Source organism: Euleptes europaea, chromosome 1, assembly GCF_029931775.1.
Source record: "Euleptes europaea isolate rEulEur1 chromosome 1, rEulEur1.hap1, whole genome shotgun sequence".
In the NCBI taxonomy this organism is placed as follows: domain Eukaryota; kingdom Metazoa; phylum Chordata; class Lepidosauria; order Squamata; family Sphaerodactylidae; genus Euleptes; species Euleptes europaea.
Genome location: NC_079312.1, coordinates 6,074,644 through 6,095,885, shown reverse-complemented (window position 1 = coordinate 6,095,885; position 21,242 = coordinate 6,074,644). Strand labels below are relative to the sequence as shown.

Genomic DNA, 21,242 nt, shown 5'->3' with positions numbered 1-21,242 from the left:
CCAAGCATTTATAAGGTTTCTCCACAGTGTGCATATGCTGATGGATAGTAAGGTGGGAACTCTGAGCAAAGCTCTTTCCACACTCCAAGCATTTATACGGTTTCTCACCAGTGTGGATACGCTGATGGATAATAAGATGTGCTTTCTGAGGAAAGCCCTTTTCACACTGCAAGCATTTAAAAGGTTTCTCCCCTGTGTGGATACGCTGATGGACAGAAAGATTTGCATTCTTAGCAAAGCTCTTTCCACACTCCAAGCATTTATAAGATTTCCCCCCCGTATGGATACGCTGATGGATAGTAAGTTCTGAACACCAAGCAAAGCTCTTTCCACATTGCAAGCATTTATAAGGTTTCTCCCCCGTGTGGATACGCTGATGTTTAATAAGTTCACAACGCCAAAAAAAGCTCTTTCCACACTGCAAGCATTTATAGGGTTTATCACCAGTGTGGATACGCTGATGTTTAGTAAGCTCTGAACGCCAAACAAGGCTCTTTCCACACTGCAAGCATTTATAAGGTTTCTCCCCAGTGTGGATACGCTGATGGATAATAAGCATTGAACTCTCAGCAAAGCGTTTTTCACACTTCAAGCATTTATACGGTTTCTCCCCAGTATGGATATACTGATGTCTAGTAAGCTGTGAACTACGAGCAAAGCTCTTTCCACACAGGAAGCATTTATAAGGTTTCTCCCCAGTGTGAATATGCTGATGGATATTAAGCTGTGAACTCCGAGCAAAGCTCTTTTCACACTGCAAGCATTTATAAGGTTTCTCGCCAGTGTGGATACGCTGATGTCTAGAAAGCTCTGAACTCTCATCAAAGCCCTTTTCACACTGCAAGCATTTATAAGGTTTTTCCCCTGTGTGAATACGTTGATGGCCAGAAAGTTCTCCCTTCCAAGCAAAGCTCCTTCTATGCTCTAAGCATTTATCAGGTTTTTCCCCTGTGTGGATTTTCCAGTGTGTATCAAACACCTGGGATTCAGCAGCCTGAGAAGCACAGCATTCATTCCCACTCTCCTTTTTTGTTCCAGCGTTTCTCTTCTGCTCTCTTCCATCAAATAGAAGGTGTTGTGGTTCACCATCAGGCTTTTTCTGGGGACCATCAACCACTGCAATAAAGAGAAATGCCTGGTAAGACCTTCAAGCAAAAGCAAAATAAAGGTCATTAACTACTCTTCATAACGAAAGAACCGGAATCACTTAAAGGAAAGACAAATTCTGCCCTGTATTTATCAGCTGTTGACACTTCCTTGGAGGGTAGTTCCAGAAGACAAGGTAGCCCAGTGGAACCTCCATGTTCAGAGGCAGTCTCTATAGGAAGAGGGATGCTTAGGTTCTGCTCTTTTTGTGAACTTTCCAGGGACTCTAGTTGAACACTGTGTGAAACAGGAGGCTGGACTAGAGGCACCTCTAGCAAATCTCTATATTTGAACACAGAACTGACTGTTCACTGGACAGTGATTTTGGAGCAGTGCTTTACACCTGAACTAAGGAGACACAATTAGAACTCTAAATGTATAAAGCTCACTGTACTCTCCACCCCCAAAAAACTTCAACCTCCTAAGCCCTGTGTTCTGTGGCCCTGCCTGCAGAGCTCAGGCAGGTGGTGACTGGAGGCTGGGCATTTCCAGTGGTAGCCGCTTGTCTGGGGAATGTCCCCCCCTCCCACTTTAAACTTGCCTGGAGCTGACCTAGTCAGGTGAAAACGTTTCTTTTCCAAGCACGCTTTAACTTGGGGATTGATCTTTTAAGTTGTTTTAGGGTCTTCTTTGAACTTGAGGGGTGTTGTCAGAAAATATTTGATGCAACTTTGTAGCTTTTTCACACTTGTGTGACCTTGGATTTTTAAACTAAGTCTTCAGTCAATATTTAGGATCTTATGCTATTGTTTTGAGTTTTGTACCAACTTGAGCAAGTCTGTGAACAGGCAGCATAGAAATGAAATAAATTAATGTGTATTAAAGCTGAGCACCCAATAAACATTTCCTGCCAATCTTAGGTACAAAACAGCCAGCATTTTGTTCCTGTTTTAACTTGGCTTTCATACTTGAGAAAGCTTTCCTGGCCATTCTCAGGCTGTTGCCTCGAGAGAAATCCCTCCAATCCCCAACTGCTGAAATTTAGCCCAAGAGAAGTCCTACCCGCTTCCACCACACAAGTAGGCAGATACCTGCTGATCTCTCTGTTTCTTCTGCGTCTTGGACAAGTGGATCTCCTGCTTCTTCCACTTGGGACATGGAATCAGGTTGGAGAAGCAGAAGTCCTTCTACAGGGAAAAGAAACAAACCAGTGACTTCCAGACATCCCAACTCTAAGAAATATTCAGATTTTAAAGCAGACTCGAGCATAGACAGAGCCACCGTTTCTCTCCAACTTAGAATACTAGAATCATAGAGTTGGAAGGGACCACCAGGGTCATCTATCCCAACCCCCTGCCCAATGCAGGAAATTAACAACTACCTCCCCCCACATCCCTGTCGCGCACAGGAGTTTACCTGGTAGCAACTTCACACCACGCAGTTCTGCTATGTACAGTTTATTTACAATATCTACACAGAGTCCTTTGCTGTTAGCATTCACAGCTCTGAGCATCAGCATGCTCCGCCAGCATATATATTTCAGCAATAGGTAACTTACATTCACTATACAGACTTATATACACATTCATGACCAATCACAGTTCACCTGAGATGAGTCATTCTGGAAATCCCCATTCCTGGCTGTACAAACTGGATCAGACCAGCCTCATCACATGACTTAGCTGTCACTCTGATCAGTATGATCTGTTTAGCAAACTGCAGACTGGGCATAACTTTGACATATGTTGACAATCCCCAGTGACCCCAATCCTCCCCCGGCCATGCAGGATCCCACAATCAAAGCACTCCTGACAGATGGCCATCTAGCCTCTGCTTAAAGACCTCTAAAGACGGGGACTCCACCACCCTCCGAGGCAGTACATTCCACCGTTGAACAGCCCTCACCGTCAGAAAGTTCTTCCTAATGTTCAGGTGGAATCACTTTTCTATTAGTTTAAATCCATTACTCCATGTCCTAGTCTCTGGAGCAACAGAGAACAAGCTAGTTCCCTCATCAACATGACATCCCTTCAAATATTTAAACATGGCTATCATGTCTCCCCTCAACCTTCTCTTCTCCAAACTAAACCAACCCAACTCCCTAAGTCTCTCCTCATAAGGCACGGATTCTAGACCTTTGACCATTCTGCTCGCCCGCCTCTGGACACGCCCCAACTTGTCAACATCCTTCTTAAATTGTGGAGCCCAAAACTGGACACAGTATTCCAAGTGAGGTCTCACCAATGCAGAATACAGTGGTAGTATTACTTCCCTTGATCTAGACACAATACTCCTATTGATGCAGCCCAGAATTGCATTGGCCTTCTTAGCCGCCATATCACACTGTTGACTCATGTTCAGTTTGTGGTCCACTAAGACTCCCAGATCTCTTTCACATGTACTGTTGTCAAGCCAACTATCTCCCTTCCTGTACCTGTGCCTTATGTTGTTTCTGCCTAGGTGCAGTACTTTACACTTTTCCCTATTGAAATCCATTGTATTGCTTATGGCCCAGCTCTCCAGTCTATCGAGGTCATTCTGAATTCTGACCCTACCCTCCGGGGTATTAACTACCCCTCCTAACTTGGTGTCATCTGCAAATTTGATTAGCATGCTCTCTATTCCATCATTCAAAAAAATATTAAATAGTACCGGTCCCAGGACAGACCCCTGTGGTACCCCACTGGTCACTCCTCTCCAGGATGAAGTTGTGCCATTATGAGCACCCTTTGGGTTCGGTTGGTCAACCAATTACCAATCCACTTGGAACTGCCCAGCTGAACTCCAGAGAAGCCTCAGGGGCAGGAATTCAACAAGCTCATCAGGACTTAGAGTCGATCTTCACCTGCTGAAATCCTGTTTTTTCAAAACAATTTGTTACCTCTGGGCTCTGCCACCTCATTTCACAGAATCTGGAGTCATGCCTAAGCCTATACTGGTGTAACAGTAATAAACACAGCAGAAGGGCTCCAATTCATACTATCTTCCCCCTCTGCCCCACACGTATCCTCCTCAAGTCCCAGGGGAGGGTGTAATGTCCTCAGGGCAACCAAAGGTCTTTTCGTACTTTGGAAAACGCATATTGAGGGTTCTATACAAATATTATTGTTGTTATTATTTATTTTATTATTGTTATTATTATTGTTGTTATTTCAAATGCTCCTTTCCATGGCTGCTCTGACAGGCCCAAGAGGAGGCCTCATTGACAGCACACAAACTGTTATGAAGGCCAATCTCCCTTCTGCCCTCCCTTCAATTGGTTTTCACCCCTGAAGAACAATGACATTGCTCAGTGCTCAATGGGCAGTCAGGGAAGTGGGGAGAGCTTTTCCTTTACAAACCAATATTTTCGCTTCCGCACTATTATTAATGGAGTCCAGTAAGTATGCAGAAACCCCTCCCTTGCCTGCGTTTGGATCTTCTATATTTCCCTATTCAGAGTCTTTATTGGAAAAGCCCTACCATGGTCCTGATTGGTAGTGGTGGTGGTGGTAGAAAGTGCTGTCAAGTCACAACCAATGTATAGCAACCCTGTAAGGTTTTCAAGGCAAGAGACGGACAGAGGTGGTTAGCCATGGCCTTCCTCTGCATAGTGACACTGGAACCACCCTGCTTCCATTAGCTGTTGAGATTGGGCTAGCCTGGGCCATTCAGGTCAGAGCTGGGTTCCTTCTCAGAAGGAATTGTTACTGCCATCAGCATCTCTGAATCAAGGGAAATGAGAGCCTTACCCAGGGAGGCCACATTCTCATAACTGTCCTCCATGACTTCCTTGTGAAGCCTTCTTTGGTCTGGATCCAGCAGGGCCCACTCCTCCTCAGTGAAATAAACAGATACCTCCTGAAAGGTCACCAGACCCTGTAAAAACAAAGAAGACACTCCTCTGCTATCACAGATAATGTAACAACCCTTCCCTTTCTTAGGGACTACAGTGTTTAAAACATCATCAGATCCTTTTGATTTTCTATCCAATGAGCAGCACAGATAGCAGCCAAGGGAAAGAGATAGAGAAATTATTTCTGGCCTAGTGAAGGGCAGGGAGACACTCAAGGGCATGATCCAGAGTTCCCCACTTACCTGATCTGGCTGCATGAAAGTCGCTTTTTCTCTATTACAAAGAGATGGCAAAGAAGGTATCATTGGTTTTATGGCATCATCTGGAAGGATAAGAAGATCAATGGAAAGAGTTCTATACTTTCCCAGTACTTTGTGTTATGCTTCCTTGGCGGGGGGATTCAAATATTCCTCTCTTGGCTCATGATCTCAACTTTCCCTGCATCCTCATTCTTGCCAAATTTAGTCTTGGTCCTGTTACCATATACAAAACTAGTTGTGTGTTTGTCTGATGGCTCAGAATTCACAGATATAAGAAGGAAGAACTCTGCAATGCAAGGAACCGGCAGAGGTAAAGTAGGACACCCAAACCGCCACCAAATCCCAGAATCTCCTTCCATGTGGCAAGACTATGAGCTCATCCGGGAAAAGGCAGCCTTGCTTTTGGTGAAGGACCAGCTGTTACCCTCTTGACATGGTACTGAGTGGGACACAGTGGGAGACGCCACTGACACATCAACTTTATTCTATTTTCATGCCTTCTTTGACGTTTCACCCCCAATCGACAATCCTAGCCCAAATACAGTATTCCCCCTTCCAAAAATTCTGTGTTGTTTAATTCCAATATTCTTATCGAATCTAATACTGTTGTTTTAGCTTGTAATCCACTGGTTGCCTGACATTCTCATCTAACCTGTTTACTGATTGTGTTTCTTTTTGTTGTAGATATACTTGAGTCCCTGGAAAAGACAGTCATGCTAGGAAAAGTTGAGGGCAGCAGGAAAAGAGGAAGACCCAACAAGAGATGGATTGACTCAATAAAGGGAGCCACAGCTTTCAATTTGCAAGATCTGAGCAAGATCTGAGCAAGGCTGTCAAAGATAGGACATTTTGGAGGACTTTCATTCATAGGGTCGCCATGAGTCGGAAGCGACTTGACGGCACTTAACACACACACACACAGGGCTTTAAAAGTCAGCACCACACACACACACACACACACACACACGGCTTTAAAAGTCAGCACCAGCACCATGAAGTTTATCCGGTATTTAATCTGGAGTCCATTCAGCTGACAGAGCACCGGTCATATATGTGCTCTCCACGAGGTCCCAGTAAGGACCTGTATAGCTGCATTGTATTGATATTGATAATAATAACAGAATATCATATTCACTAAGAATGAAGAGCCCAGTGATGTCATACTTCCAAACATGGGCATTTACAGAATGATCTAAGATCCTATTTTGACAAAATTTCACCTATTCTGGCATTTAACACCTAGTCAGATACAACATAGTTTTAAAACCACCAAAAGCCACCTTCCACCACCATCCTTGTCTGGTTTATGAATTCAGGACACACCTTGCCCTGTTGATAATTGGGTAGTATTATGGCATAAGTGCTCCTGAAAGCTTATGACTATGTGACTCTCGTCATTTGCTCCATGCACCATTTCCCCAATTTTTGACATTAACCATCCTTTCTTTGTTTGTTTATTTATTATATTCCGCTCTCCCCGGCTTGTTTGGAGGCAGTTCTGTCTTCAACTTCATTACTGTATTAGTCCAATTATCCTGCTGAAATTTTTAACAGATTATAGGTTTCTACTTCCCCAAACAGAACTTCTAAACTGAGAGGCTGGAGTGGAGCATCTTTCCCAAACAAAACTGGGGGGTGGGAGGGATCAGAGCAGCCCCCCTACACTCAAGGAGGACACCTAGTGGGAATGACACCCATGTTGATCTTACCTTGAAAACCTGCTCTGTGGTAACATTCCTGTGCCATCTTCTTCTGCACCTGAAACAGAAGTGGGGATACGTGAAAGGGAAGGCTAGTGAGAAAAGGAAGAGGAAAACAGACAAAAGGGGGTTTCCAAAAAGTTGCAGCAATCCCTGTCAATTTCGAGGGGAACTTTGACCTTATCCTATGTGCCCCCACACTACCTAGATGAAAAAATTTCACCTGCTGGTCCCATTTCTTTTCCTCTGCCTGGCTCAGGAGGAAGCCTTCTGCCAGGGCCACCGCCTGGGAACTGGTCTCCGGCCCACATTCCCTGACCCAGCTCTGCAACTCCGGAGGAAGGACGGCTAAGAACTGCTCCAGGATCACCAGGTCCAGCATCTCCTTCTTGCTGTGCCTTTCTGGCTTCAGCCACTGGTGGCAAAGATGGTGGAGTTGGCTACAAACCTCTCGGGGACCCTCGGCCTCCTGGTAGCAGAAGTGCCTCAATTGCTGTCGATGCACATCATGAGGGAGGAGGTTGTTGTCTCCCAGGCTCCTTCCCGTAGCTCCTTCCCACATCTCCGCTCTGCTCCCAGCCTTGATGGCATCAAGGCCTTTTCTTGATTCAGGGAAGGCTGATTCTGGCTCTCTCCTCATCCTCCCTTCTGCTCCAAAGAGCCTCCAGCTGGACTAGCAGATCCACTTCCTCCGCTGCCAGATTCTTCTGTAAAGAGAAGTGCTGGATCTGTGACCTCCTGAGAAGCCAATACTGATTTTTGCATTGAGATTTTATACACACGCAAACACACACACAAAAATGTGACATCTGTATCTTAAGAAGTGAGCTCTGATTCATGAAAGCTCATATTAGAATCAAGGGTGTTAGTTTTCCGAACTCCTGTTTAATATTGCTGCAACACACAAACTAATGAGCGACTAAAGAGCAGGAGAGAGCAAGTAGTGCAGTAATTTGAATGTCAGATTAGGTCTGGGAGATGCAGGTTAGAATCCCCACCCTGCCACAAAAGCTACCTGGGTGAACTTGGGCCAGACACACCCTCTCAGGATGACATACCTTTCAGGGGTCTTGTGAGGAGAAAGCGGGGAAGGGAAGAACGTGGCAGGCCACTTCGGGTCTCCACTGGGGAGAAAAGCGGGGTGTAAATAAGATTTTAAAACATTAAACACAGATGAAGAGGAGAGCAGCAGCCGCCCACAGAGCCTGAATTAGTAATACTCCGCAGATTCCCATTTCTTCCGACCTTCTGCCTTCCAGAGATCACAGCAAAAGGCACTCTGAAAAGGTTGTCCACGGCTTGATAAAAGTATAAAGGCTGCCCAAAGTGTGCCAGCCACAGAAGTCTCCCAAAAAAGATGGTTTATGGGCAGAAGTAAAAAAGACAGATTTGTGTCCTCAGTAAGCCACAGATGAGTGAAGAGGGGAAACCCCCCGCCCACCCCCCCCCCAAGTTTGCTCTTCCAGAGCAGCAAGCAGAAAACCTGCAGGACTTTTGGGACCACTCCTACCCCACAACAACGCCAGGCTGATGGGAAGGATCGGAACAAAATGCCAAAAGAGAATCGGTTTTACTAGAGTTTGCAGCCAGCTGCCGAATTAGGGTTGCCAACCTCCAGGGGTTTCCTGGCGCTCTCCCACTATGACAATGGATCTCCAGAGGAAAAAAGATCAGGTTCTGCGGAGAAAAGGGCTGCTTTCCAGGGTGGCGCCCTGCTGAGGCCCCTCCCCAAAATCCCACCCTCCCCAGGCTTCACCTCCCCCTCCCCCAAACCTCCAGGTCTTCCCCAACCCACAGCTGGCGACCCTAAGCCGAAAGCCCTGACGCTAACAGCCCAAGGGGCAGAGACCGGATCCCAGGGAGGGCTCAGCTCTGCCTCCAGCCAAGAGGAGCTGCCAGATGGGAAATGGGAAGCCCCCCCCTTTGGGGGAAATGGAGCCCCCCGCCCCCACCCATCGTGGCAAGAGAATATTAGTGCTTTACTATGGGGTCTGGGGGGGGGCGGATTTTGCAGGAGTCTTTGCAACACCCCCAACGCACCCCCGACTCTTCTACTGCCAGAACCGAGGAGATATTTTGCAAAGGAAATATTCTCTTCTTGCTCACCTGTGGTTGTTTTTAAGCCCCCCCTCCCCCGGGTGCTTTCCTCCTCCGTGGCTCCCCCACCCGCCCTCGCGACCCCCCCAATCAGGCCGCACAACGGAGCCGGAAGTGACTGTGGCGAGTCAGGCGGGTGTTCCTTGTTGACGCCGCTCTAGGAATGGAGACTCCTTCCCTTTAACCCTTCGACCTCCCCTGGCTTCGCCCCCGGCCCGAGGCGGCGCCTGTTGCCCCGGCGAGACTCGCTCCCCTTTAACCCTCTGCAAACTGCGGCCGAGGGGAGAGACGGGCCTGGGTCCCCCCCCCCCAACCCCCTTTCCCCACCCCCACCCCCGTGATCCTGGTCCTTCTGCCTCCAGGGGGTCTTCAGGAGGGATCCTGCGGTTCAGGAGGGGAGGGAGGAGGCTAACGTGGAGTCACCGAATGATGATCCATCCCTTTATCTATGTCGTGGTCCCTAAGAACCGCAGGGAGGATGCAAAGAAACATCTGGCCGGGCTCGCTGTCTCGAGCCACGCAGAGCCTTTCTCAGGCCTTGGCTGCGATGCTCCCTCCCAAGAGGAGACACCGTCCTTGGTTTTGGCATGAAGCGTGGTGATTTGGGGAGGAGGAGGAGGGATGTCTGCCCCCTAGGCGTGCATGGGAGGGAGTGGGGCTCCACGCTCTGGGGATCCTTTGGTTCCTGGCCCACGACTGTTTCTTGCCAGTCTTCCAACACAGCATTTTTCAACCGGTGGGTCAGGACCCAAAGTGGGTTGCGAAACCTCTGGGGGCAGCCCTCCCTCATGGCCACCCTGCCCTTTCTGCCCTCTTTTGTCTTTTGGAAACCAAGATCTGACCCTGGAAACAGCCCCTTCCGTGTCATGCAGTAGTTTTTATTTTAATTTTTCTTCAACCTTGAGCCAGCTACCCGAAACCGACTTCCGTTCGGATCAAACTCAGGTCATGAGCAGATCTTGGACTGTAATGTATTAATACATGTATTAATTTATTAATGTATTAATACATAACTATGTATTAATGTCTATTATATTAATGTATTAAGATGCATTCAGATATTGCACTCTGTTCATGCTCTATGAATTGTCCTATCTGTACTTTTCTTTACAATTTCTTAATAGTTTTTAACACTGTATCACACATACATATGTTAATACTGTGCTAATTTTCATTAGATTCCCCATAAAGAAGCTTACGCAAAATGTGTTGGGGCTACAAAACTTATTAAAGTATAATTTCCCTTGCACCAATTGTTTCTTCGCTTTCGTAGCATTCATAATGGCTGACTAGGATCAAATATCCAGGTCTGAACACCCACTCTGCCATAGAAGATTGCTGGCGTACCTTGGGTCAAAACTCTCAGAGAGACCACCTGACAGGGTTGCGGTGAGAGAGCAGAGGAGAACAAAGTAAGACACTATCAGTCCACACTAGGGAGAAAGGTAACACAAACAGGGAGGAGGGAAGATCTCTCCTCCTTTACAAAACAAAGCAGAAGAACCTCTCCAAAGTATCAGAGCCAGTGTTGTGTAGTGGTCAGAGGGCTTGACTAGGCTCTTGGAGATCCAAGTTTGCATTCCACCTCTACCAATGAAATCTGCTGGCTGACCATGGGCCAGTCACTCATTTTCAGCCTAACCTACCTTGCATCATGGTGGTTGTTAGGATAAAATGGAGGAGAGGAAAATGTAAGGTGCTTTGGGTCAGTGTAGGGGGGGAAAGGCAGGGAACGATGTTAGTTCTAAATAAAATTTTGGATACTGTTTGGCAAAAAGGATGATTGCTCTGGCCATTACTTCATCCATTATAGCTGCAGCTCTTTTGGCAGGAGGCAGAATGCCTCATTCAGTAGTCAAACGATCATAAAATATGGTGAGGATGTTAGAGAACCTAGTCTATTAAGCCTAAAGGTCTGTGATAACCCTCCTTTGGACATCTTAACAGGGTAGGACAAATAACTCACGTGTTGTAACTTTATTTCAAATATTTTAGCTGAGAATTGAACATGCCTTAACCAATACCAGCTCAACAATTGTACAAAACAGGCCTGATTTGACACAAACTTTAGATGACGATGCCTGGAAAGGCTGGGCTTGAGGCTGAAGATTGTGCAACACTGGAAACATTTGTATGATTTCTCCCCTATGTGAATTCTTTGGTGAATCTTAAGATAACACCTTTCGAGAAAAGCTCCTTCCTCACTCCAAGCATTTATATGATTACCTCCCTCTCCGTGTGGATTCGCTGATGGCTTTTTAGTTTATCACTCCGAGCAAAACTCTTTCCACAATCCAAGCATTTATATGGTTTCTCTCCTGTGTGGATACGTGTATGGATAATAAGCCGTGAACTCTGAGCAAAACTCTTCTCACAATGCAAGCACTTATGTGGTTTATTCCCAGTGTGGATACGTTGATGGGCAGTAAAGTGCGTATTGTGAGCAAAGCTCTTTCCACACTCCAAGCATTGATATGGTTTCTCTCGAGTGTGGATTCGTCGATGAGCAGCTAGGTTGTCACTCCGAGCAAAGCTCTTTCCACATTCGAGGCATTTAAATGGTTTTTCTCCAGTGTGGATACGCTGATGGATAATAAGCTGTGAATTCTGAAGAAAGCTCTTTCCACACTGCAAGCATTTATGCGGTTTATCCCCAGTGTGGATACAACGATGGGCCCTAAGATCTATACTCCGAGCAAAGTTATTTCCACACTGCAAGCATTTATATGGTTTCTCCCCAGTGTGGATTCGTCGATGAGCAGCTAGGTTGTCACTCCGAGCAAAGCTCTTTCCACATTCCAGGCATTTGTATGGTTTTTCCCCAGTGTGGATAAACTGATGGATAATAAGCTGTGAACTCTGAGCAAAGCTCTTTCCACACTCCAAGCATTTGTATGGTTTCTCCCCAGTGTGGATACGTTGATGGATAATAAGCTGTGAACTGTGGGCACAGCTCTTTCCACACTCCAAGCATTGATACGGTTTCTCCCCAGTATGGATATGTTGACGGGTATTATGTTTTGTATTCCAAGGAAAGCTCTTTCCACACTGCAAGCATTTATATGGTCTCTCCCCTGTATGATTATGTTGATTTTTAGTAAGCACTGAACTTTGATAAAAGTTCTTTCCACAGTCCAAGCATTTATATGATATCTCTCCTGTGTTAATTCTTCTGTGTATATTGAACACTTGGGATTCAGCATCCGAAGAAGCAGAGTATTCATTTTCCCTTTTCCGTTTTGTTCCAATGTTTCTTTTCTTCTGTTTGTCATCAGATAGGAGGTGTTCCACTTCTCCCTTGGACTTGTTCTGGGGACCATCAGCCTCTGGAATTAAAAAAAGAAGAAGCCTGGTAAAACCTTCAAGAAAAAGCAGAATCAAGTAAAGAAGACTATTAACTTCTCTTCATACAAGAGAATCATATGAAGAGGAGACTAACTCTGCCCTGTATCAATCAGTAGTTGATGCTTCCTTGGAGGTTAGTTCCATCTGAGACAAGGTGGCCCAGTGGAACCTCCGTGTTTAGAGGCAGTATATCTCTGAAGAACCTTTCAAGGACTGTAGATGACCACTATGTAAAACGGGATGCTGGACTAGATGGACCTCTGGCAAATCTCTTCCTGTATTCAAACAGAAGACTGCCTGCAGTCACTGGACACTAAGTTCGGAGCACAGCTTTACACTTGAACTACAGAAACCCAATCTGAGCTCCTGACTAGTAAAAGCTCACCATACTCTCCTCTCCCAGGTATGTTCGCCCCTTCAAGCTCTGTGTTCTGTGGCCCTGCCTGTAGAGCTAAGGCACATGGTGACAAAAATTGGGCATTCCCAGTGGTGGCCCCTCGACTGGGGAATGATGCTCCCCATGAAGCTCACCTGGAGCTTACCTTCCTATCTTTTCAGAGCAATGTCAAAACATTCCAACCAGGATTTTGGGGTTTATCTTTTTAGCTGTTTTATGGTCTTCGTCTAACCTGAGAACTGTTCTTGGGATATTTTTGAGGCAACTCAGTGGAAATTCAATGGCTATTTTTATACTCTTCTTGTGACCATGGTTGTTATAAATTGATCATTTAGGCAGAATTTAGGATTTTATGCTAATGTTTTTATTTTCAAGCTAACCTGAGGAGGTCAGTGGAGAGGCAGCATATAAATATATCACTGTGTATTAAAGCTGAGCACTCTGTAAACATTTCCCGCCAAACTGAGGTACAAACATGTAAGCATTTTAACCGTGGTCTTGGAATTTTCTTTCCTGACGTTTCGCCAGCAACTGTGGCAGGCATCTTCAGAGTAGTAACACTGAAGGACAGTGTCTCTCAGTGTTACTACTCTGAAGATGCCTGCCACAGTTGCTGGCGAAACGTCAGGAAAGAAAATTCCAAGACCACGGTTACACAGCCCGGATAACCTACAAGAACCAATGAACTCTGACCGTGAAAGCCTTCGACAATGTAAGCATTTTGTTTGTTCATATTTGAGAAAGCTTTCCCAGCCATTCTTGGGCTGTTGCCTCCTGAGAGATCCCTCCATTCTCCAACTGCTGAAATTTAGCCCAAGACAGTAAGCAGATACCTGCTGATCTCTCTGTTTCTTCTGCGTCTTGGACACGTAGATCTCCTGCTTCTTCCACTGGGGACACAGAATCAGGTTTGAGTGCCAGAAGTCCTTCTTTGGGGGAAAGAAACAGACCTGTGACTTTCAGACATTCCAGCTCTAAGGAATATTTAGATTTTTAAACCAGACTCAAGCATAGGCAGAGCCACCCTTTCCCTCCAGCCTAGAACAGGAAAACTGAACCTGCAGTTTTAAAGGAGGAATCAATTTTTTTAACTCCTGAAAGATGTATGCAATGAGAGGGGAGGGAGATCCTGCTTGGATCCAGAAGGAGCCATTTGCTCATCCTGATAGTGACCCAAAGTGGAGAAGAAGGGAGCAGGGAACTTCAGCACAGGGAAGGGAGGCCCTAGCCTAGAAAGAGCCACCAGAATTTGGTATCTTAGCTCCCTCCCGAGGCAAGCAGGATCTGAAATCCCAGTCTACTGGGGTTTTGACAAAAGGCCACCATCTAAGGGCTCCCTTTGAAGAGATCCCACAGTCCTTCTAGGATTGGAAAAGGTGATGATGGTTCCCTAAAATTCCTACTAACAATCCAAAAATGATTTTTAAAATCTGTTTTCCGTATTTAGGACATTTTTATACCACTCAACCTGAAAAGAACTCAGAATGGCACACATTGACTTTCCTTTCTCTCCAGCCTAGAACAGGAAAACAGAACCTGCCCAACTGAATTCAAAAGAAGCCTCAGGGGCAGGAATGCAGCAAGTGAAGCTCATCAAACTTCACCTGCTAAAATCCTGCTTTTCTTGGTTTGCTCTTCAGGGCTCTGTCGCCTTGTTTTATGAATCTGTGAGCCATGCCTAAGCTAGTGTAAGCAGAATGAACACAGCAGAAGGACCCCAATTCATCCTTTCTGCCCCACACTTATCCTCCTCAAGCCCCATGGGAAGCTGTAATGTCCTCAGTGCAAGCAAATGTCTTTTTGAGCTTTGGAAAATGCATATTGTGGGCTCTATACAAACACAAATATTATTGTTGTTTCAAATGCTCCTTTCCATGGCTGCTGCGAAAGGCTTCAGAGGAGGCCTTGTTGACATCCCACAAACTGTTATGGAGGCCAATCCCCCCTCCTGTACTCCTTTCAATGGATTTTCACCTCTGAAGAACTCAGTCCTCAATGGGCAGTTGAGGGTGGGCCTACCTCCTCTGCCGTGTTCCCTTTTGTTTACAAACCAATATTTTAGCTTCCAAACTAATACTAACGGAGTCCAGCAAGTATGCAGAACCCCCTCCCTTGCCTGCCTTTGAATCTTCTACATAACATTCCTCTATTCAGAGTTTCATTGGAAGACCCCTACCAGGGTCGTTATTGGTGGTGGTGGAAAGTGCTGTCAAGTCATAGTCGACCTATGACAACTCCATTGAGTTTTCAAGGCAAGAGATGGACAGAGGTAGTTTGCCATGGCCTTCCTCTGCATAGTGACCCTGGACTTCCTTGGTGGTCTCCCATCCAAGTACCCACCTGGAACCACCCTCCTCAGCTTCCGTGAGCTGTTGAGATTGGGCTAGCCTGGGCCATTCAGGTCAGAGCTGGGGTCCTTCTTAGAAGGAATGGTTTCTGCCTTCAGCATCTCTGAATCAAGGGAAATGAGAGCCTTACCCAGGGAGGCCACATTCTCAAAATTGTCCTCCATGACTTCCTTGTGAAGCCTTCTTTGGTCCAGATCCAGCAGGGCCCACTCCTCCTCAGTGAAATGAACAGTCACCTCCTCAAAGGTCACCGGACTCTGAAAAGAGAGAGAAAGCTCTCTATCTTCACAGATAAAGAATTCTTCCCCTTCTAAGGGCAATCAAAAAGGACTATAGTCAGATGCTGACATTCAGGACTCAAACCTCCATCGGATGCTTTCATTTTCTATCCTATGAGTATTACAGACACCAGCCAAGGGAAAGAGATTCTCCCTGGCCTAGGGAGGGTGGGGAAAGCAGCCAGGGGCAAGATCCAGAGTTCAACACTTACCCAATCAGGCTGCACAGAAGCTGGATTCTCTCTAGCACAAAGAGATGGCAAAGAATGTATGGCATCACCTGGAAGGACAAGAAGGTAATGGAAGGCATTCCATACTTTCCAAGTACTTTGTGTTAATACTTCTTTGGGGAGGGCATTTGATTCCCCGTCTTGGCTCATTATCACAATTGTTTTGTATCCTTCTTTCAGATAATGTTTTGCTTCCACACTTTTGCCAAATCCAATCTTGATCCTTTTATCATTCACAAAACTATTGTCTATCTGATGGTCAGAATTGAAATTAAATCAAAAGAGTTTGTCTAGACATTAAGAAGAATTTTCTAACCATTAGAGCAGTTCCTCAGTGGAACAGGCTTCCTTGGGAGGTGGTAAGCTCTCCTACCCTGGAGGTTTTTAAGCAGAGGCTAGATGGCCATCTATCAACAATGCTGATTCTATTACCTTAGGCAGATCAGAGGGAGGGCATCTTAGCCATCTTCTGGGCATGGAGCATGGGTCACTGGGGGTGTGGAGGGGAGGTAGTTGTGAATTTCCTGCATTGTGCAGGGGGTTGGACTAGATGACCTTGGTGGTCCCTTCCAACTTTATGATTCTATGATTATTGGAAGTTACTATGGCATAAGATCTCCTGAAAGCTTATGACTTTGTAATTCTTTCTATTGGCCCAATGCACTATTTTCTCAATTTTTGACATTGGGGGCAGTTTTATCTGTAACTCCATTACTGTATTTGTTCAATTATCTTGCAGTGATTTTAAATTGATTCTAGGTTGTTGTTTTTTTACTTTCCCAAACAGAATTTCTAAACTGAGAAGCTGGTGAAGTGGGTCAGGGTCTTTCAAGTGACTATGCTCTTAGAATTGACCCCTTCCTGAGAAGTGGTATGTTATCTTATTCAGGTAGTTACCTACTAAGCAGGACTCAACTACTTTACTCGCTTAAAAAGTAAGTCTTTTTATTGATGTACTCCAATGTAACTGTATATATGTGTATATGCAAGTATTATAAAGTCTTAATTTTCAGTAACAATGTATATAGTGAAGCAAGCAAGTTCTATATACTATTCAGTTTTAAAATCCAACACTTAAAATATAACAGTTAAAGAAGTCTGATTTAGTTCAAAGTATCTAATTCACATTCTAGAATAATATATTTGTAAAGCCATACATACCACTACCATCTTCTGAGCCTCCCTTAGAGGTCTGAAGTTCTAGCCCTCTCCCTGCTTGTATTTATACTGTTTCAATCACCTTCAATGAGCTTGACACTAGCAAACGAGCAGGAGACAGTTTTATTGCACATGCTCAGTGGCCTCCCATTGGACTACCAAATAAGGACTTCCTTTTCCACCAGGCTATTTTGCTAAACTTTAAACAATCATTATTGAGTTTTGTTATCACTTTATATAATCAATTTTACCATCATTCTCATCTCCAGAAAAATACATTGAGATTGAACCCATTCATTAATTTCTAGCATCTTGCCTTAATGTTTAAATCATAAAATACAATATATTAAGAACATAAGAAAGGCCCTGCTGGATCAGACCAAGGCCCATCAAGTCCAGCAGTCTGTTCACACAGTGGCCAATCAGGTGCCTCTAGGAAGCCACTAACAAGACGAATGCAGCAGCACCATCCTGCCTGTGTTCCACCGCACCCAAAATAATAGGCATACTCCTGATACTAGAGAGAATAGGTATGCAGCATGACTAGTATCCATTCTAACTGCCATGAATACCCCTCTCCTCCATAAATATGTCCACTCCCCTCTTAAAGCCCTCCAAGCTGGCAGCCATCACCACATCCTGGGGCAGGGAGTTCCACAATTTAACTATGCATTGTGTGAAAAAATACTTCATCTGTTTTGAATCTCTCACCCTCCAGCTTTAGGAGATGTCCCCGTGTTCTAGTATTATGGGAGAGGGAGAAAAACGTCTCCCTGTCCACTCTCTCCAAACCATGCATAATTTTATAGACCTCTATCATCTCTCCCCTCAGCCGCCTTCTTTCCAAGCTAAACAGCCCTAAGCGTCTTAACCGCTCCCCATAGGACAGTTGCTCTAGTTCCCTAATCATTTTGGTTGCTCTTTTCTGCACCTTCTCAAGCTCTGTAATATCCTTTTTTAGGTGTGGTGACCAGAACTGTACACAGTATTCCAAGTGTTGTCTCACCATAGATTTGTACAAGGACAGTATGATATCAGCAGTTGTTTACATCATATATTGTTTACATTACATCATTACAGCATCACATACCCTTGGAATATAGAAAGGGAGAGAGCATTTCTGCACTCGAAGTCATTGGAAAGGCAGGAAGCAAGCACTTTGTTCTGTAGCTCAAGAAATATGGAATGTGCTGCTAAGCGTTTCTCTTTAGCCATTTAAATGGCTGGGAAAGGTCATAGAAAACAGCAGAATGTGCATCTGGCAAATCCTCAATGAAGCATCTGGCAAAGACTATCCAGGCTTTCCTTCCTTTTAAGAGGAAATTATAAGCCTCTGCTTTATGGTTTACAGTTTATATGTGTAGCTTGGTTTTATATTGAATATTTCTGCATATGTACAACACTATTTCCATGTTCATATGTTCTAATATGTCAAAGCCTGTAACACTGGAGTGCAGCATCTTTCTCACACAGGACTGGGGAGGTATTAGAGCAGACCACCTACACTCAAGGAGGACATCTAGTGGGAACAACACCCCTTTTGATCTTACCTGGAAATGTTGCTCCATAGTAACAACCCCATGTGATACTTTTCTGCACCTGAAACAGAAGTGGGAATCCCAGAAAGGGGAGACTGATGAGAATAGAATAGTGGGTTTTTATACCCCACTTTTCTCTACCTTTAAGGAATCTCAAAGCACCTTACAATCGCCTTCCCTTCTCTACAACAGACACATTGTGAAGTAGGTGGGGCTGAGAGAGTTCTGAGAGAACTGTGACTAGCCCAAGGTCACCCAGTAGCTTCATGTAGTAGAGTGGGAAATCAAATCAAAAGGAAGAGGAAACATACTGGAGTGGGTTCCAAAAAGTTGGGATAATCCGTGTTGATTTCGAGGGTATCCAAGATCGTACAGAATCATGGAATCATAGAGTTGAAAGGGGCCATCTAATTCAAACTCCTGCTCAATGCAGGATCAAACTAGAGCATCCCCAACAAGTGTTCATCCAGCTGCTGCTTGAAGACTGCCAGAGAGGGGGAGTTCACCACAATCCCTAGGTAGCCAATTTCACAGCGGAACTATTCCTACTGTAAACAAATGCTTCCTAACATCCAGCCTGAATTTTTCCACACACAATTTAAACCCATTATTGCATGTCCTATCCTCTGCTGCCAACAGGAACAGCTCCCTGCCCTCTTCTAAGTGACAGCCCTTCAAATACTTAAAAGAGAGCAATCATGTCCCCCCTCAACCTCCTCTTCTCCAGACTAAACATTCCCAACTCCCTCAGTCTTTCCTCATAGGGCTTGGTCTCCAGGCCCCTGATCATCCTTGTTGCTCTCCTCTGCATCCGTTCCATTCTGTCTACATCCATTTTTGAAGTGAGGCCTCCAGAACTGCACACAAAATTCAAAGTGCAACCTGACCAATGTGGTGTACAACAGGACTATGATATCTTACAATTTGGAGGTTATGCCCCGTTGATACAGCCCAAGACTGCATTGGCCTTTTTTGCCACTGCATCACACTGGCTGCTCATATTTAGCTTACAGTCCACCCGTGTCCTAATATCTTGTTCACACACAATGTTACCCAGAAGTGTATCCCCCATCCAGTATGCGTTACCCAGATGTAGAACTTGGCACTTATTCTTGTTGAATTGCATCTTGTTTACATCCACCCACTTTTCCAGTGTGTTCAGATCTCATTGGATTCTATCTTTATCTTCTGGGGTCATCTGCAAATTTAATGAGTAGTCCTTCCACTCTCTCATCAGAACATCAAGGGGAACCCTGCCAAAAGCTTACTGAAAAACATCATCAACAGTGTTCCCAGAATCCAGTAAGGTTATCATTATCCCCCACACAAACACACTATCTAGATGAAAATTTGTCACCTGCTGGTCCAGATTCTTGTCCTCTGTCTGGCTTAGGAGGAAGCCTTCTGCTAGGGCCACCGCCTGGGAACTGGACTCCGGCCCACATTCCCTTACCCAGCTCTGCATCTCCAGGGGCAGGACAGCCAGGAACTGCTCCAGGATAACTAGGTCCAGCATCTCCTTCTTGCTGTGTCTTTCCGGCTTCAGCCACTGGTGGCAAAGATGGTGGAGTCGGCTGAAGACCTCTCGAGGCCCCTTGGCTTCCTGGTAGCAGAAGTGCCTGAATGACTGGCAATGTATATCTGGAGGGAGGATGTCATTGTCTCCCAGGCTCTTCTTCACGGTTCCTTCCCACATCTCTGATCTGCTCCTAGCCTCGATGGCATCAAGGCCTTTTCTTGATTCAGGGACAGCTGAGTCCGGCTCTCTCCTCATCCTCCCTTCCGCTCCAAAGAGTCTCCTGCTGGACTAGCAGATCACCTTCCTCCGCTGCCAGATTCTTCTACAAAGACAAGTGCCGGATCTGTGACGACCTGAGAAGCCAAGACTGATATTTAGATTGAGATTTTACACACACACACAGACAGATGACATCTGCATCTGAAAAAGTGAGCTCTGATTCATGAAAGCTCATACTAGAATAAAAGCTATTAGTTCACAATGGGTAGCCGTGTTAGTCTGTTTGCAGTAGTCAAAAAGGGCAAGAGTCCAGTAGCACCTTAAAGACTAACAAAAATATTTTCTGGTAGGGTATGAGCTTTCGTGAGCCACAGCTCACTTCTTCAGATCTGAAGAAGTGAGCTGTGGCTCACGAAAGCTCATACCCTACCAGAAAATATTTTTGTTAGTCTTTAAGGTGCTACTGGACTCTTGCCCTTTTTGACAAAAGCTATTAGTGATAGACAAATACTGAAATGAGTGAAGAAGTAGTATTAGGGAGAAAGTAGCGTGGTGGTTAGAATGTCAGATTTTATCTGGAAGATGCAGATTCAAATCCACATGCTGCCATGGAAACTTGCTGGGTGACCTTAGGCTGGTCAGACAGCATCAGGCTGACAACAAAACCAGGCTTAGGAGAAGAACCACCACAAAATGCCAGTAGAGAAGCCCCAAGGTTAATAATGTTAAAGAAATATCGTCGCTGAACTCTGGAGAGTGGATACTGGAGGAGTCTTTGCAACACCCCAAACGCCCCCCCCCCCTACTATTCTACTCTTTTCTTAATGCTTATGTAACCCTGTTGATACAAATCCCCACTAGAGGATAAGGGAGGGGTTCTGAATTCAATAAACTGACAGCACTACTTGTGGACAAATGTGAAGTTGCTTACAATAAAATAAAACATTTAATACAACAGCACAACATATAACCTCAAGTAACCAAACAATTACAAACACAATACACAAAATCTTCAGTGCCTTTCAGGAAGGACACGCTGTACATTGGTAAATAACATCAAGTGCAATAACAAGGAAGGAAAAGTCCACAACTTTAAGTTTAACTGCAGGGTTGTTGCTTCACGAATGCTGCTGCAGATGTTGAAGGCCTTCTTCTCTCTTCCCAGTCTGTAAAGGGAAACGATTAGTCCTCTCAGTTTAACTCTGGCTCCCCTCTTCCTAGCCAGCCCAACC

General features: G+C 45.2%; 1 protein-coding gene across 1 annotated transcript; it reads right to left on the bottom strand.

Moving 5' to 3' along the window:
• Positions 1-2,144: 2,144 nt before the first annotated feature.
• On the bottom strand, positions 2,145-19,737 carry LOC130474633 (zinc finger protein 239-like). The gene is made up of 4 exons (XM_056846363.1): positions 19,630-19,737; positions 13,554-13,610; positions 11,205-12,026; positions 2,145-2,273 (listed from the first exon to the last, which is right to left on the bottom strand). Exons 1-4 carry the CDS (start codon positions 19,735-19,737, stop codon positions 2,145-2,147), a joined length of 1,116 nt encoding a protein of 371 aa, XP_056702341.1.
• Between the last annotated feature and the right edge of the window lie 1,505 nt (positions 19,738-21,242).

Excerpts from the sequence above, each read along its gene's own strand:
- LOC130474633 (XM_056846363.1), bottom strand. The coding sequence starts at position 19,737 with ATGCAGAGCTGGGTAAGGGAATGTGGGCCGGAGTCCAGTTCCCAGGCG. Across the intron at positions 13,611-19,629 it reads ACAAGAATCTGGACCAGCAG|TGGAAGAAGCAGGAGATCTA; the intron begins GTGACAAATTTT and ends CTGTGTCCCCAG. Across the intron at positions 12,027-13,553 it reads AGAAACAGAGAGATCAGCAG|TGTGGAAAGAGCTTTCCTTG; the intron begins GTATCTGCTTAC and ends AAATGCTTGCAG.